At 46.1% G+C, this 12,927-nt stretch overlaps 1 protein-coding gene across 2 annotated transcripts in view; it reads left to right on the top strand.

Annotated features, from left to right (window-relative positions):
• Positions 1-12,927, top strand: part of cltcl1 (clathrin, heavy chain-like 1) — a 28,179-nt gene that overhangs the window by 5,752 nt on the left and 9,500 nt on the right. For both annotated transcript variants that reach the window (XM_060054390.1, XM_060054391.1), the window contains exons 3-23: positions 1,558-1,826; positions 2,543-2,704; positions 3,059-3,172; positions 3,271-3,444; positions 3,567-3,764; positions 4,072-4,272; positions 4,655-4,807; positions 5,116-5,238; positions 5,772-5,909; positions 6,007-6,171; positions 6,644-6,824; positions 7,123-7,286; positions 7,657-7,782; positions 8,389-8,531; positions 8,701-8,935; positions 9,231-9,353; positions 9,451-9,596; positions 9,739-9,922; positions 10,281-10,473; positions 11,158-11,315; positions 11,771-11,935. In XM_060054390.1, coding sequence (XP_059910373.1) covers positions 1,558-1,826; positions 2,543-2,704; positions 3,059-3,172; positions 3,271-3,444; positions 3,567-3,764; positions 4,072-4,272; positions 4,655-4,807; positions 5,116-5,238; positions 5,772-5,909; positions 6,007-6,171; positions 6,644-6,824; positions 7,123-7,286; positions 7,657-7,782; positions 8,389-8,531; positions 8,701-8,935; positions 9,231-9,353; positions 9,451-9,596; positions 9,739-9,922; positions 10,281-10,473; positions 11,158-11,315; positions 11,771-11,935 — 3,515 coding nt within the window. The remainder of the gene's footprint in view (positions 1-1,557; positions 1,827-2,542; positions 2,705-3,058; positions 3,173-3,270; positions 3,445-3,566; positions 3,765-4,071; positions 4,273-4,654; positions 4,808-5,115; positions 5,239-5,771; positions 5,910-6,006; positions 6,172-6,643; positions 6,825-7,122; positions 7,287-7,656; positions 7,783-8,388; positions 8,532-8,700; positions 8,936-9,230; positions 9,354-9,450; positions 9,597-9,738; positions 9,923-10,280; positions 10,474-11,157; positions 11,316-11,770; positions 11,936-12,927) is intronic.

The following is a 12,927-nucleotide window of genomic DNA, read 5'->3' as shown; positions in this document are numbered from 1 at the left end:
TCAAGCACACCCACACATACAAAAGCACACAAACCGATCACAATTATGAAGCCATAATGCCAATACTTCTCTACAACCTCCCCCCCCCAAACACCCACCATCTATCTATCTATCTATCTATCTATCTATCTATCTATCTATCTATCTATCTATCTATCTATCTATCTATCTATCTATCTATCTATCTATCTATCTATCTATCTATCTATCTATCTATCTATCTATCTCTCTCTCTCTCTCTCTCTCTCTCTCTCTCTCTCTCTCTCTCTCTCTCTCTCTCTCTCTCTCTCTCTCTCTCTCTCTCTCTCTCTCTCTCTCTCTCTCTCTCTCTCTCTCTCTCTCTCTCTCTCTCTCTCTCTCGCCCTCCCTCTCGCCCTCTCTCTCTCTCTCGCCCTCTCTCCTCTTCTATATATTGCCTTCTCTTGCTGTTTCTCTCCCCCCAACCCCTTTCATAACGGCCAATCCCCCCGGTCATCGTCTATCTCCCTTTTCTCCCTGGCTGTCCGTCTATCTTTCTCTACCTGGCTGTCTGTCTCTCTTCCCTCAGATGGTGAGTTGTCCGACCGCCTGACTCCGACGTGCCATGTCACAGTAGCCATGTCATCTCTCATAAAAGCTTGTCGCCTATACTTACCACCATGGAGAAACCAACGCATGCACTAAAACCATGCACCCAACACTCTACATCTTCTTAATGTGTACCATATCACGATTTCAGAATCTGGCGCTCCATACTTTTATGAGAACTATACATGTGTCGGCATGGTTCATGTTTTTCTGTGAAGCATTTGTCATGAAATATGGGACACAATGAACAAGAGTGTGATGGGAATGTGTGTGAAAAGCGTGTGTGCCAGATTAACTCATATCCATGTCTAGATCTCTTCATGCAGCTGCGTTTGAGGTACGCCATACATCACATCATTGTGTGTGTGTGTGTGTGTGTGATCATGGGGGTTTGTCAGCCTATAGATCTGTGTACCTGAATAAATATTTTCATTGACTGCGATCATGATTCTAGGTAATGTAACTATAGTCTTAGTCACACAACTTGTTCTCTCATTTTACTTTATTTAAAATCTTTAAAGTTGATTACAATTATTTGATCTCTCCAGATATTTGCAATGATCACTGCACAATTTCTAAAGATCAGTGTTTTACAAACCATCATTTGAAATGTATTAAATTCAAGTTTTCATAATGGGTTATGCACTGTTAATACACTATATAGGTGTTTTAACAGAAGTATTAAATGTACAGGCAGAAGTCACATTATGACAAACTTGAAGCGGTATCATCTCTCTGTGACCAGTGGTTTGATCGGCTTTAGAAACGGCACACTGAAAACAGGACACCGAAGCCATGAAACCCTTCGAAACCCCTCTTCAAAGCCTCTTCCAGGCTTCACTTGTGGTTTCATGGTCTGTTGAAAGGGACTGGGTCCCACATGTCACTTCTTGGACGACGATGCACAGGCTCTGTTGGTCGTCGTCGTCCAGATCCATTCCAGCCGCGTGTATTTCACCCTTCTGCATCTCCTCACCTTCACTCCCTCAGCCGCCAAGACCCTGCAGATCTTCAACATCGAGATGAAGAGCAAGGTGAAGGCCCACAACATGACTGAGGAGGTCATGTTCTGGAAGTGGATTTCCGTGAACACCGTCGCCTTGGTGACCGAGGCCACTGTCTACCACTGGAGCATGGAGGGGGACTCGCAGCCCATCAAAGTGTTTGATCGTCACGCCAGCCTCGCCGGATGTCAGATCATCAACTACAGAACTGACGAGCAACAGAAGTGGCTGCTGCTGATCGGAATCTCTGCACAGGTATGCACGCCACGCACACACACACACTCTCTCTCTCTCTCTCTCTCTCTCTCTCTCTCTCTCTCTCTCTCTCTCTCTCTCTCTCTCTCTCTCTCTCTCTCTCTCTCTCTCTCTCTCTCTCTCTCTCTCTCTCTCTCTCTCTCTCTCTCTCTCTCTCTCTCTCTCTCTCTCTCTCTCTCTCTCTCTCTCTCTCTCTCTCTCTCTCTCTCAACCCCACACAGATGCGAGAGCGAACATGTACGCGCGTGCAAGAAGAATTCAAACATGAGTATAAAAACAGAATAAAAAGAATAAAAGCAACAAAGACGGGGGGGAATGAATATGGAAAGTTTGTGTGAAATGGGTATCTTCTCCTTCTGACGCATGCTCAAAATCCTGCCTTCTCTCTTGCCAATATGTGCACATCTGAAGCACCCCATTCCAGGCGTTCCGGGGTGAGATCAGAACGCCTGAGAACAAGGTTTATACTCCAGTGACTCAGATAATTTATAGCAGGAATGAATCTTATATCTGCAGCTTGCCTTTAGGAATCAATGATCCCCGAACCTCTTCCAACCCCTAAATGACAAAATCTTTCTGCATTCACAGTGTGTCGTCCTGGACGAACGTGCCTGTTGAAGCACCAAACAATACACATTTCTCTCACTCCCATGAGTCTCCACGTAATTTTCTTGTTTTATAATACTCATAATATTCTATATTGCTCCCGTGTGCAGCAAAACCGTGTGGTGGGGGCCATGCAGCTGTACTCCGTGGACAGGAAGGTGTCTCAGCCCATTGAGGGTCATGCCGCAGCGTTCGGGGAGTTCAAGGTGGAGGGAAACACCACCGCCTCCACCCTCTTCTGTTTTGCTGTGCGCTCCCAGGCGGGCGGGAAGGTAAGAGAGTTTGGAGAACGTACAGGAATGTGGCAAATCCCTTAAAATCGTGTGTAGAACTCTGGTGTCTGGGTGGTTCTCACCACACGCACAAAGCAGGCTCCAGTTTTAACAGTTTTTTAAACTGAGAGCTTGGTGTCTCGTAGGTCCTATTTCGCAAAGCTGTGTTATTTTGTGCTGATGCACGGAACTGGGCGACCTGTGCTATTCATGGAGAACAAAATGTAGTTGGATATGTTATTATAGGTTATTTTACATTAAGACCATGTGGACTTTACTGCAGACTTCCATTTTCCCCACTTGGGATTAGTTTCACCTGACACGGCAGCGCCGGCCGTCTCTTCTCTGTTCCAGTTGCATATCATCGAGGTGGGTCAACCGGCAACAGGCAACCAACCGTTTGCCAAGAAAGCGGTGGACGTCTTCTTCCCACCGGAGGCCCAGACAGACTTCCCCGTAGCTATGCAGGTGAGGAGAAACCGTTGTCTAGATGAAGCCTTCCCCGACCACTTCAAACAGCCCTCGCGTCGCTGACGCACGTATGACTGTCTTCCGTGGTCCCCCAGATCGGTACGAAGCACGGGGTGATCTACCTGATCACCAAGTACGGGTACATCCACTTGTACGACCTCGAGTCCGGCGTCTGCATCTACATGAACCGCATCAGTGCCGAGACCATCTTTGTGACCGCGCCCCATGAGCCCACCTCCGGGATCATTGGGGTCAACAAGAAGGGGCAGGTGAGGAATAGTTTAGTCGCTAGTTTATATCAGTCGGCAATCCACCGTAAAGGAAATGTCAGAACCGTCTTAAACAGATCTTTTGTTTGTTTAACAATTGACCTAACTTTATTTTTTTGTAGGTGTTGTCTGTGTGTGTGGAAGAAGAGAATATAGTCAACTATGCGACCAACGTTTTGCAAAACCCAGACCTGGGCTTGAGGATGGCTGTGAGGTCAAACCTAGCCGGAGCCGAGGAGCTGTTTGCCAGGAAGTTCAACACTCTGTTCGCACAGGGAAGCTACTCTGAGTCTGCTAAAGTCGCTGCCTCTGCCCCTAAGGTACAAACCAACACACGTATGCAGTCAAAGATGAATGGTTTTTACCTGCCAGAGCGGAACATCTACCTGCCAAGAATTGTTTAGTTTGTGTCCCTGATTTATTTTTTGCTGCAAATGGTCTTATCTATCAATCATTGGCTGGTGGGAGGTGTTCATTTTGAATCCTGCCTGTATTAATCTAACTGTGGCACAGCTTCTAATCACCACAATGTAAATATTAGCTCATTCAAAATAGCCCTTCGAATAGTGACCTTGTGTCCCGTCCAATTTCTCTGACATCGCGGCCTCCCTGTCATCCCTGTCCCAGGGGGTGCTGCGGACCGCAGAGACCATCAGGAAGTTCCAGGGGGTACCGGCCCAGCCCGGCCAGGCCTCGCCCCTGCTCCAGTACTTTGGCATCCTCCTGGACCAGGGCCAGCTCAACAAGTTTGAGTCTCTGGAGCTGTGCAGGCCCGTGCTCCAGCAGGGACGCAAGCAGCTGCTGGAGAAGTGGCTCAAGGAGGATAAGGTCTGACGTCGTCTCCACATGCGTTTCCTATTTCTTAACAAACCCTAGTCTAGTTTAGCTTTGCTTCTAGTCTTTACTAAGTGCAATCTTTCTCTGTTTAGGTCATGATAAGAGAAACTGTTTTTTATCAATCCCACAGGGAAAACCTGCTTCTCTGTGGTTTAGAATCTGCTGATATTCTGAACTGTTATTGTAAAAGATTGATTGATCAATTGATGAAGGAAACCTTACCGCAAATGTACCTAATGTGTAATGGAACTGCTAAGCTAACTTTGAAGTTCTATCCAAAGGCACAAGCAGCATCTGATTCTGTGTCTAACACGTATCTCTAGAGGCTAAATAAAAAGGTAGATTTTGAGAAGTGACTGTTGTCCTATTTCAGCTTGAATGTTCAGAGGAGCTTGGGGACCTGGTGAAGGCTTCAGACCCCACCCTGGCCCTCAGTGTGTACCTCAGAGCCAACGTCCCCAATAAAGTCATCCAATGCTTCGCTGAGACTGGACAGTTCCAGAAAATAGTGCTGTATGCTAAAAAGGTACAATTCTTGCTTCAAGTTAAGAACAGAGAAGTGTTTGTGCGGTTGTGTTTGAGTAGTGTGTGTGTATTTTGAGTAATGTGTGTGTGTCTATGTTAATTCTAATACAATTACCATCACTTATCCAATAAGCACACACATATGTCAAGTTAACATGTTTATCATGAAACTTGCCTCAGATTTTTGTTATCTGTGTGCAAGTGTCTGGGTATCAATGTTCGTTTACGATTAACATTTATTATACTAATCCTAAATGACCATGACTAAATGTAGTTCTAATTCATCTCAATACTATATTGTTATGCCAGGTGGGCTACACACCGGACTGGATCTTCCTGCTGAGGAACGTGATGCGGGTTAGCCCAGACCAAGGGCTGCAGTTTGCCCAGATGTTGGTCCAGGATGAGGAGCCCCTGGCTAACATCAACCAGGTACACTCCAGCGTCTACGGCCCAAACACTGAATCATTCAGACGCTCATTGGTACCCCTTCTGCCTTTTGGTTACTCCCCTACACTTAAACCGCATATCAGTACACACACGCACACGCACTTAACAATTGGCCAGTGTGGGAGACTTCCATCTGTGTTATGCCAGATGTGGCAGCAATGCCAGGAATGCAGTGACTCTTTGACCCCCGGCCCTCCTGCCTAAGCCCCATCCTCCCTAGCCTCGTCCCATCTCCACCAGGAAGCCGTCCCTGATGCTCGTAAGCTTCAGCTGTGTGCCTTTTGCAACTCTTGTCAAAAGTGCAGAGTAAAACCATCTGCACAGCAGGCCTGTGCTTCTGAACACCCAACCCAAAGAGGGCTGTTTTAGCCCCTTGTAGGCCTATTCCTCGTGGTTCGTAATAGATGTATGCAGAACGTCATCCCAAGAATCCTAACCTTTCTCCCGTGGAATGTGCTCTGTCTCCCTCCCCTGCTCTGTGCGGCCCTCTCTCCTCTCCCCACTCCCTTCGGTAGATAGTGGACGTGTTCGTGGAGGGCAGTCTGATCCAGCAGTGCACCTCTTTCCTGCTGGACTCCTTGAAGAACAACCGCCCCGCCGAGGGCCACCTGCAGACGCGCCTGCTGGAGATGAACCTCATACACGCCCCTCAGGTAGACCCACCCGACATCCCGACGGGGGGGGTGGGGAGCGGCTGGTACTACACTGTAACAGGCCATATGCTGAGTCAGTGCGCTCCTCTCTCTGCAGGTGGCAGATGCAATCCTCGGGAACCAGATGTTCACTCACTACGACCGGCCCCACGTGGCCCAGCTGTGCGAGAAGGCAGGCCTCCTGCAGAGGGCGCTGGAGCACTTCACCGACCTGTACGACATCAAGCGGGCCGTGGTGCACACGCACCTGCTCAACCCCGAGGTAAAGCCCCGCCCCCCCCGAATTAAGATTGGGTATTTGTAACCTACTTATTCACTGAAGGCTACTGCGTCATAAGCATGTTCTGAAAAGATTCACAGCCTGCAATATTTATATTTACATCATTTAGCAGACGCTTTTTTCCAAAGCTACTTGCAGCCATTGATGGTGGAGTTCATCATGCAAGGCAATAGCCAACTTGTGTGGAGCAGTGAGGGTTAGGTGTTTTGTTCAGGCACAGTGCGACAATCAGGTACGAGGAGCCGGGATCCAACTAGCAACCTTCCGGTAACAAGTCAACCCGCTCTCCCTCCTGGGCTTAGCCGACCCTGAATCCTGTTGCTGTTCTTGTTTGTTGTTTAAAGTGCGACCGTTGACTGCGTTGGTCGAGGATTGCGTTCTCACAGATCGGACCAATGATGAAGTCACATTATGACCGCCGTATTTGCCTCTGTTGTGATTGTCCCGCTCCAAGTGGCTGGTGAACTTCTTCGGCTCGCTCTCGGTGGAGGACTCGGTGGAGTGTCTGCGGGCGATGCTCTCCGCTAACATCCGGCAGAACCTGCAGCTCTGCGTCCAGGTGGCGTCCAAGTACCACGAGCAGCTGGGCACCCAGACCCTGGTGGAGCTCTTTGAGTCCTTCAAGAGCTACGAGGGTAGGTTCCAGGGAGATAAAGAGAGAGGGAGGAATCTGACTGTAATGTATGCCTGTCATACAGTACAGCAAAGTGAAAGAAGAGTCTGAAGAAATGGACTGTAATAACCAAAACATTTATATAGTTGTGTAAATTATTGGCTTTATATATTTGGTATATATGTATAAAAGTATATTTCGTGTTCACACAAGACGGTATGTTTGTAAATTTGACTAGATTGAGAGGAGATTCATGTATGAAAATGAACTGTTGTTAGTTACCAACGTTGTTTTCTCTCACTGTTTTGTCTCCTTTCTAGGCTTGTTTTACTTTTTGGGGTCGATTGTAAACTTCAGCCAAGAACAGGATGTTCATTTTAAGTACATCCAGGCTGCTTGTAAGACCGGCCAAATCAAAGAGGTTGAGAGGATCTGCAGAGAGAGCAACTGCTATGATCCAGAAAGGGTCAAAAACTTCCTCAAGGTACAACATTCTCTCGTACTTTATTGTGACTGAATCCATGACTGGTGTCTTATTTTGTTCTGTAGACCTTTCGCCAAACACCACCTTACATGTAAACATTAAAACATTGACGAATAAACTTTCATCCACAAAGTGCCACTGTTTACAGTAATTCCTCTTTCTAATTTGAAAAAATAAAAGCACACAAATTAACATTATTGGGATTTTATTTGATCTACATTGTTTTTTCGATCATTGTTAAGGAATCCATTTTTTCTTTTAAACCATTGACCACAGACCCTCCCATGTATTTCCTAGTTAAGGCACAGCCAACTCATTTATTCATCAGATCGAGAATATAACGTGTCAAGTCGTAATTTCTGTTATTCAGGAGGCTAAGCTCACAGACCAGCTCCCCCTGATCATCGTGTGTGATCGCTTCGACTTCGTCCATGATTTGGTTCTCTACCTCTACCGCAACAGCCTGCAGAAGTACATCGAGATCTACGTACAGAAGGTACCGCAACGGCAGCTTTCGGGGCTAGATATTATTATTGAAAAATGTCTACAATACGGCCCCTTTAATTATTATCATTAAGACCTCTTCAAAATAATGATTGAAATGCAAAGTATACACTTAGGGTCAATGGATAATCTCTAGCAATAGATATCCAGCCCCCGTTCCCCTCCAACCGTTCTCTCTTTGTTGATTGGTCTTTCGAAACATTGCCCATTGTTTCTTTGCAGCAGCTGGCTTCCGTTATGTCCCCGACATTTTGGATTTGACTCGCTGCACAAAGTACTTTCACTAGTGGTTTGGATCACTTTATATACCAGGAAGTGCTTCGCTGAGAAGAACCATTAGCTGCATCAATAATGGGTCATATCGAATCTGCAGATTTTCTTTCCAGCACTTTACGGTGGAGAGATGTTACAGGTTTCAGATTTCAGGGTTCCCACGTCAGATTATAATATAGTAATACTCCCCAATTAGCTCTCACTGGTGTGTCCAAGGACTAAGGCGAAGTAGGATTTTTGTACAACTGCCCCACTTTAAGGCCTGCTCACCCGGTGGAGCTCCATGTATGAGGTGTGTTTGAGAGGTGTGCTGCTTGTCCACCAGGTGAACCCCAGCCGTCTGCCAGTGGTGATCGGGGGGCTGCTGGACGTGGACTGTGCCGAGGATGTCATCAAGAACCTGATTATGGTGGTGCGAGGCCAGTTCTCCACCGACGAATTGGTGGAAGAGGTGGAGAAGAGGAACAGGTATTTGTTAAAAAGGATAACTGATCTATATAGGTTACTGCTACAATCCACAATTTTGAGGTGTGTGTGCGTGTGCGTCTGTGTGTGTGTGTGTGTGTGTGTGTGACCTATTTTCTGAAGTTTACGGGACCCTGCTTCGCTCCACATCACACTCTTGCCCTCCTCTCAGGTTAAAGCTGCTGTTGCCTTGGCTGGAGTCTCGCATTCATGACGGTTGCGAGGAGCCCGCTACCCACAATGCCTTGGCAAAGATCTACATCGACAGCAACAACACCCCCGAACGCTTCCTGAAGGAGAACCCGTTCTATGACAGCGCTGTGGTGGGCCGCTACTGTGAGAAGAGGGACCCCCACCTGGCCTGCGTGGCCTACGAGAGGGGCCAGTGTGACCTGGACCTCATCAAGGTGAGCGTTTCGCTATAGCTGACTCTTAGTCGCTGTAAGGTTGACCAAATGTTGGTGTTATTGATGTTTATATAAATATAGAATAAAATGATGATTATTGTTATTATTGTACTGTTGTACTAATGACGACGATAATTATGATGATAGGAATCTGAATAATATCAGAATCTGAATAATAATCAGGATGTAATAAATAATGAATTTAATACATTGATGACAATTATTTATACTACTTATCTATTGTGCTGTTGGTGTTTTTCAAAGTAATATATCATTTCTTTGTCATCTGATCCAGGTTTGCAACGAGAACTCCTTGTTCAAGAGTGAAGCGCGCTACCTTGTGCGACGGAAAGATCCTGAACTATGGGCCACCGTCCTGGAGGAGAGCAGTCCCTACAGGAGACAGCTCATCGACCAGGTGGGGCTCCTTCTGGAAGACACTTTCACTCAAACAAATGACGGACACTAATGAAAAAAACGGACACTAATGTTCATGTTTTTACCCCGATGGCAAGGTGGTACAGACCGCTCTGTCTGAGACCCAGGACCCGGAGGAGGTGTCCGTCACGGTCAAGGCCTTCATGACAGCCGACCTGCCCAACGAGCTCATAGAGCTGCTGGAGAAGATCGTCCTGGATAACTCTGTCTTCAGTGAGCACAGGTGCGCCAGACCCGCCAAGACGTCTCCCGCCTTCAGGGAGGGCGGCTCGGTGTTGTAATTAGAAGCTGGTGTTAAACTCTAGGGGGGGAGGCTTTGGAAGCATGCCAGGGCGTTAAATCTCTTAATTTGTCTCCACGTCCAGAAACCTCCAGAATTTGCTGATTTTGACGGCGATCAAGGCCGACCGCACGCGCGTGATGGAGTACATCAACCGGCTGGATAACTACGACGCGCCGGACATCGCCAACATCGCCATCAGCAATGAGCTCTTCGAGGAGGCCTTCGCCATCTTCAAGAAGTTTGACGTCAACACCTCGGCCATACAGGTGAGATAAACGCCATGCCTGTCCAACTGTCCTCCGCCATTAGTCCTGCTTAACTCCCAAAGCATGTTTTATTTATTATATGTATATATATATAGATATATAGATAATTTCTTATTTTTTTATATATGTTTACATATATTTCTTAATATAATTATTTCTTATTTTGTTATAATATTGTTATAATATATACTTTTTGTTTTTGATTGCTTTTATTTACAAAGATGCTGACCTTTTTGTTAACACAAACATCTCTGAAACCCAACCTCAAAGCCCTTGAACTCAGTACAGTTCACAGAAGCCACAAAAACAGAAAAAAAATCAATCACCAAACCATAACAACTTTACCCGCGGGCTCCAGGTGCTGATCGAGCACATCCAGAACCTGGACCGGGCTTACGAGTTTGCAGAGAACTGCAACGAGCCGGCGGTGTGGAGCCAGCTGGCCACGGCGCAGCTCCACCGGGACCTGGTGAAGGAGGCCATCGACTCCTACATCAAGGCCGACGACCCCTCGGCGTACATGGAGGTGGTCAACGCCGCCAGCAAAAACAGTACGTCCTCCCGTTCACACCACGCGCATGGAGCGCCGGACATAGAAAGGGTTACCAGATTGGGCGGGAAATCTGTCTCAATCTGGCAACACTGAGTAGAAGTAGTAGCAGTACGGTGGTTTTGGTTGTCCCTGAGGCAGGCAGTGTTGATGGCTTAGCCATTGTGTGTAACATCCATTTTGTCACACTTCATCCACTATCAGTGTGTGTAACATCCATTTTGTCACACTTCATCCACTATCAGTGTGTGTAACATCCATTTTATCCCAATTCATCCAGTATCAGTGTGTGTAGCATCCATTTTGTCACACTTCATCCACTATCGGTGTGTGCAGCATCCATTTTGGTGACATACGGCACACCGTTAGTAGGTGAAGTGTGACAAAATGGATGCTACACACAGTGGTAGTGGATCAAGTCATGTGACAAAATGGATGTTACACACAGTGGTAGTGGATCAAGGGTGACAAAATGGATGCTACACATACTGACTAAGCCATTCACCCTGCCTCGGACAACCAACATGTCCCTACTACTACTTCTACTCAGTGTTGCCAGATGTTACTATGTAAAGCGCTTCGAGTGTCTTGAAAAGCCCTGTATAAATGCGATGAGTTATTATCATAACATATTATCATTACATTGTCATCGAGGGTCACATCTTTCGCTCTTCTTGACCCGTAGATAACTGGGAAGACTTGGTGAAGTTCCTGCAGATGGCTCGGAAAAAGGCCAGGGAGTCGTACGTCGAGACGGAGCTCATCTTCGCGTTGGCCAAGACCAACCGTCTGGCCGAGCTGGAGGAGTTCATCAGCGGGCCCAACAACGCTCACATACAGCAGGTGAAAACACGCTCACACCTCGTCTGTTTTACATGATAGAGTGTGTTGTACTGGTATAATACCACTACGGCTCTTGAGAAAAGGCACTGTTAGTTTCGTTGTTGTTCTGTGGAGCCCGTTGGGCACAATGAATTCAGATCCAGGAATAATTCTGAGGAGAAATAGTCACAAATAATAAAAATAAAATACAATCAGCACATGCATTCAATCCAACCAATTCATACACACAAATATTTATAATCATCAAATATAAACGATAAACACTTAAAGTGAAATCAGAAATATTGTGAAATTAACAAGGTATATGCATAGGAACAAGGGTAAATAAATATATGCACAGCGTGAAGAAGGGTGTAATTCTATATAAAAAGGGTGAACAAGGCTGTAAATGTGTATGTTAAACAGCGACCCAGGACATGTATGTAAAGGTAATCCCGCTGGCCGTCTCTGTCCAGGTGGGCGACAGGTGTTACGAGGAGGGCATGTACGACGCGGCCAAGCTCCTGTACAACAACGTGTCCAACTTCGCCCGGCTGGCCTCCACGCTGGTGCACCTGGGAGAGTACCAGGCCGCCGTGGACAGCGGCAGGAAAGCCAACAGCACCCGCACCTGGAAGGAGGTAACCCTTCCCAGCTGGAACCATGCACCAACACGAGGCAGTGCACTGATGTTGTGATATTAGTATGCAGCGGCTGTTGCCTTATCATGCATGCTGTCATCAGATGCCAAGTGGGGCCTAAACATTTTTTTTGTTCGGTTCCGGTTTCCGACCGACCCTGTCAATTTATGAGCGACCCAAATTATTTTATGAGCTTTAAAAATATATAATAATAAAAACAATAATAATAATTAATGCAAACTATAATTAAGTTTTTTTACAGCACCTCTTCATTCTGTACAAGGATGAGCGAATTTTCTCGTTTTTAAAAGAAAACAACCTACCTATCATTCGCTGCCGTTGGAAAAAATAAAATAAAAAAATAAAATAAATTCCCTACCTGCCCATGACCTCAACTGACAACCTACAGGAACCAAACTATTTATTTTTTTAGGCCTGGTCTGTTTAATGTGTATTCTGTATTGTGTTGCACAGCTTGAGCCTAGTTGTGGTTTTAGAGATCAAATAAGTATTGGATTGATGCAGGCCAATGCCGAGGCTGACGCCATGTTGGATCCGTGTCGGTATGGGAATTCATCAGCAAAAGATTATTCTCCTTTAATGGTCGGTTCTCATCATGGGGAAACTGCAGAAAAAACGACAATAGGGGAACTTGATTTCACCAATCAATATCTTGACATCTACAACTGTAAAGATAATCAACACCACTTATATCATGATATTACCATGCAGTGGAAATCTATTAATACACGCTGACTGGTCCACCCCCAATAATGCAACTTGGCTTGTGAAATATTTCCGGTAATAGTTTGAGACCAAAATCAATATCTGTATAGTATGGGAAGATGGTAATTATCATGGGATCAGCTTAAGAATCATCCTCAATAATATGTCTCCTTTTTGTTATCATCATTGCGAGGAAAAAACAACAACACGACAGAGGAACTCAACAAGTAAAGATCTGGGGTCTCATTTATAACAGTTGCGTACGC

Source organism: Gadus macrocephalus, chromosome 6 (genome assembly GCF_031168955.1).
Source record: "Gadus macrocephalus chromosome 6, ASM3116895v1".
Lineage (NCBI taxonomy): Eukaryota > Metazoa > Chordata > Actinopteri > Gadiformes > Gadidae > Gadus > Gadus macrocephalus.
This window is presented reverse-complemented; position numbering and strand designations above follow the sequence as displayed.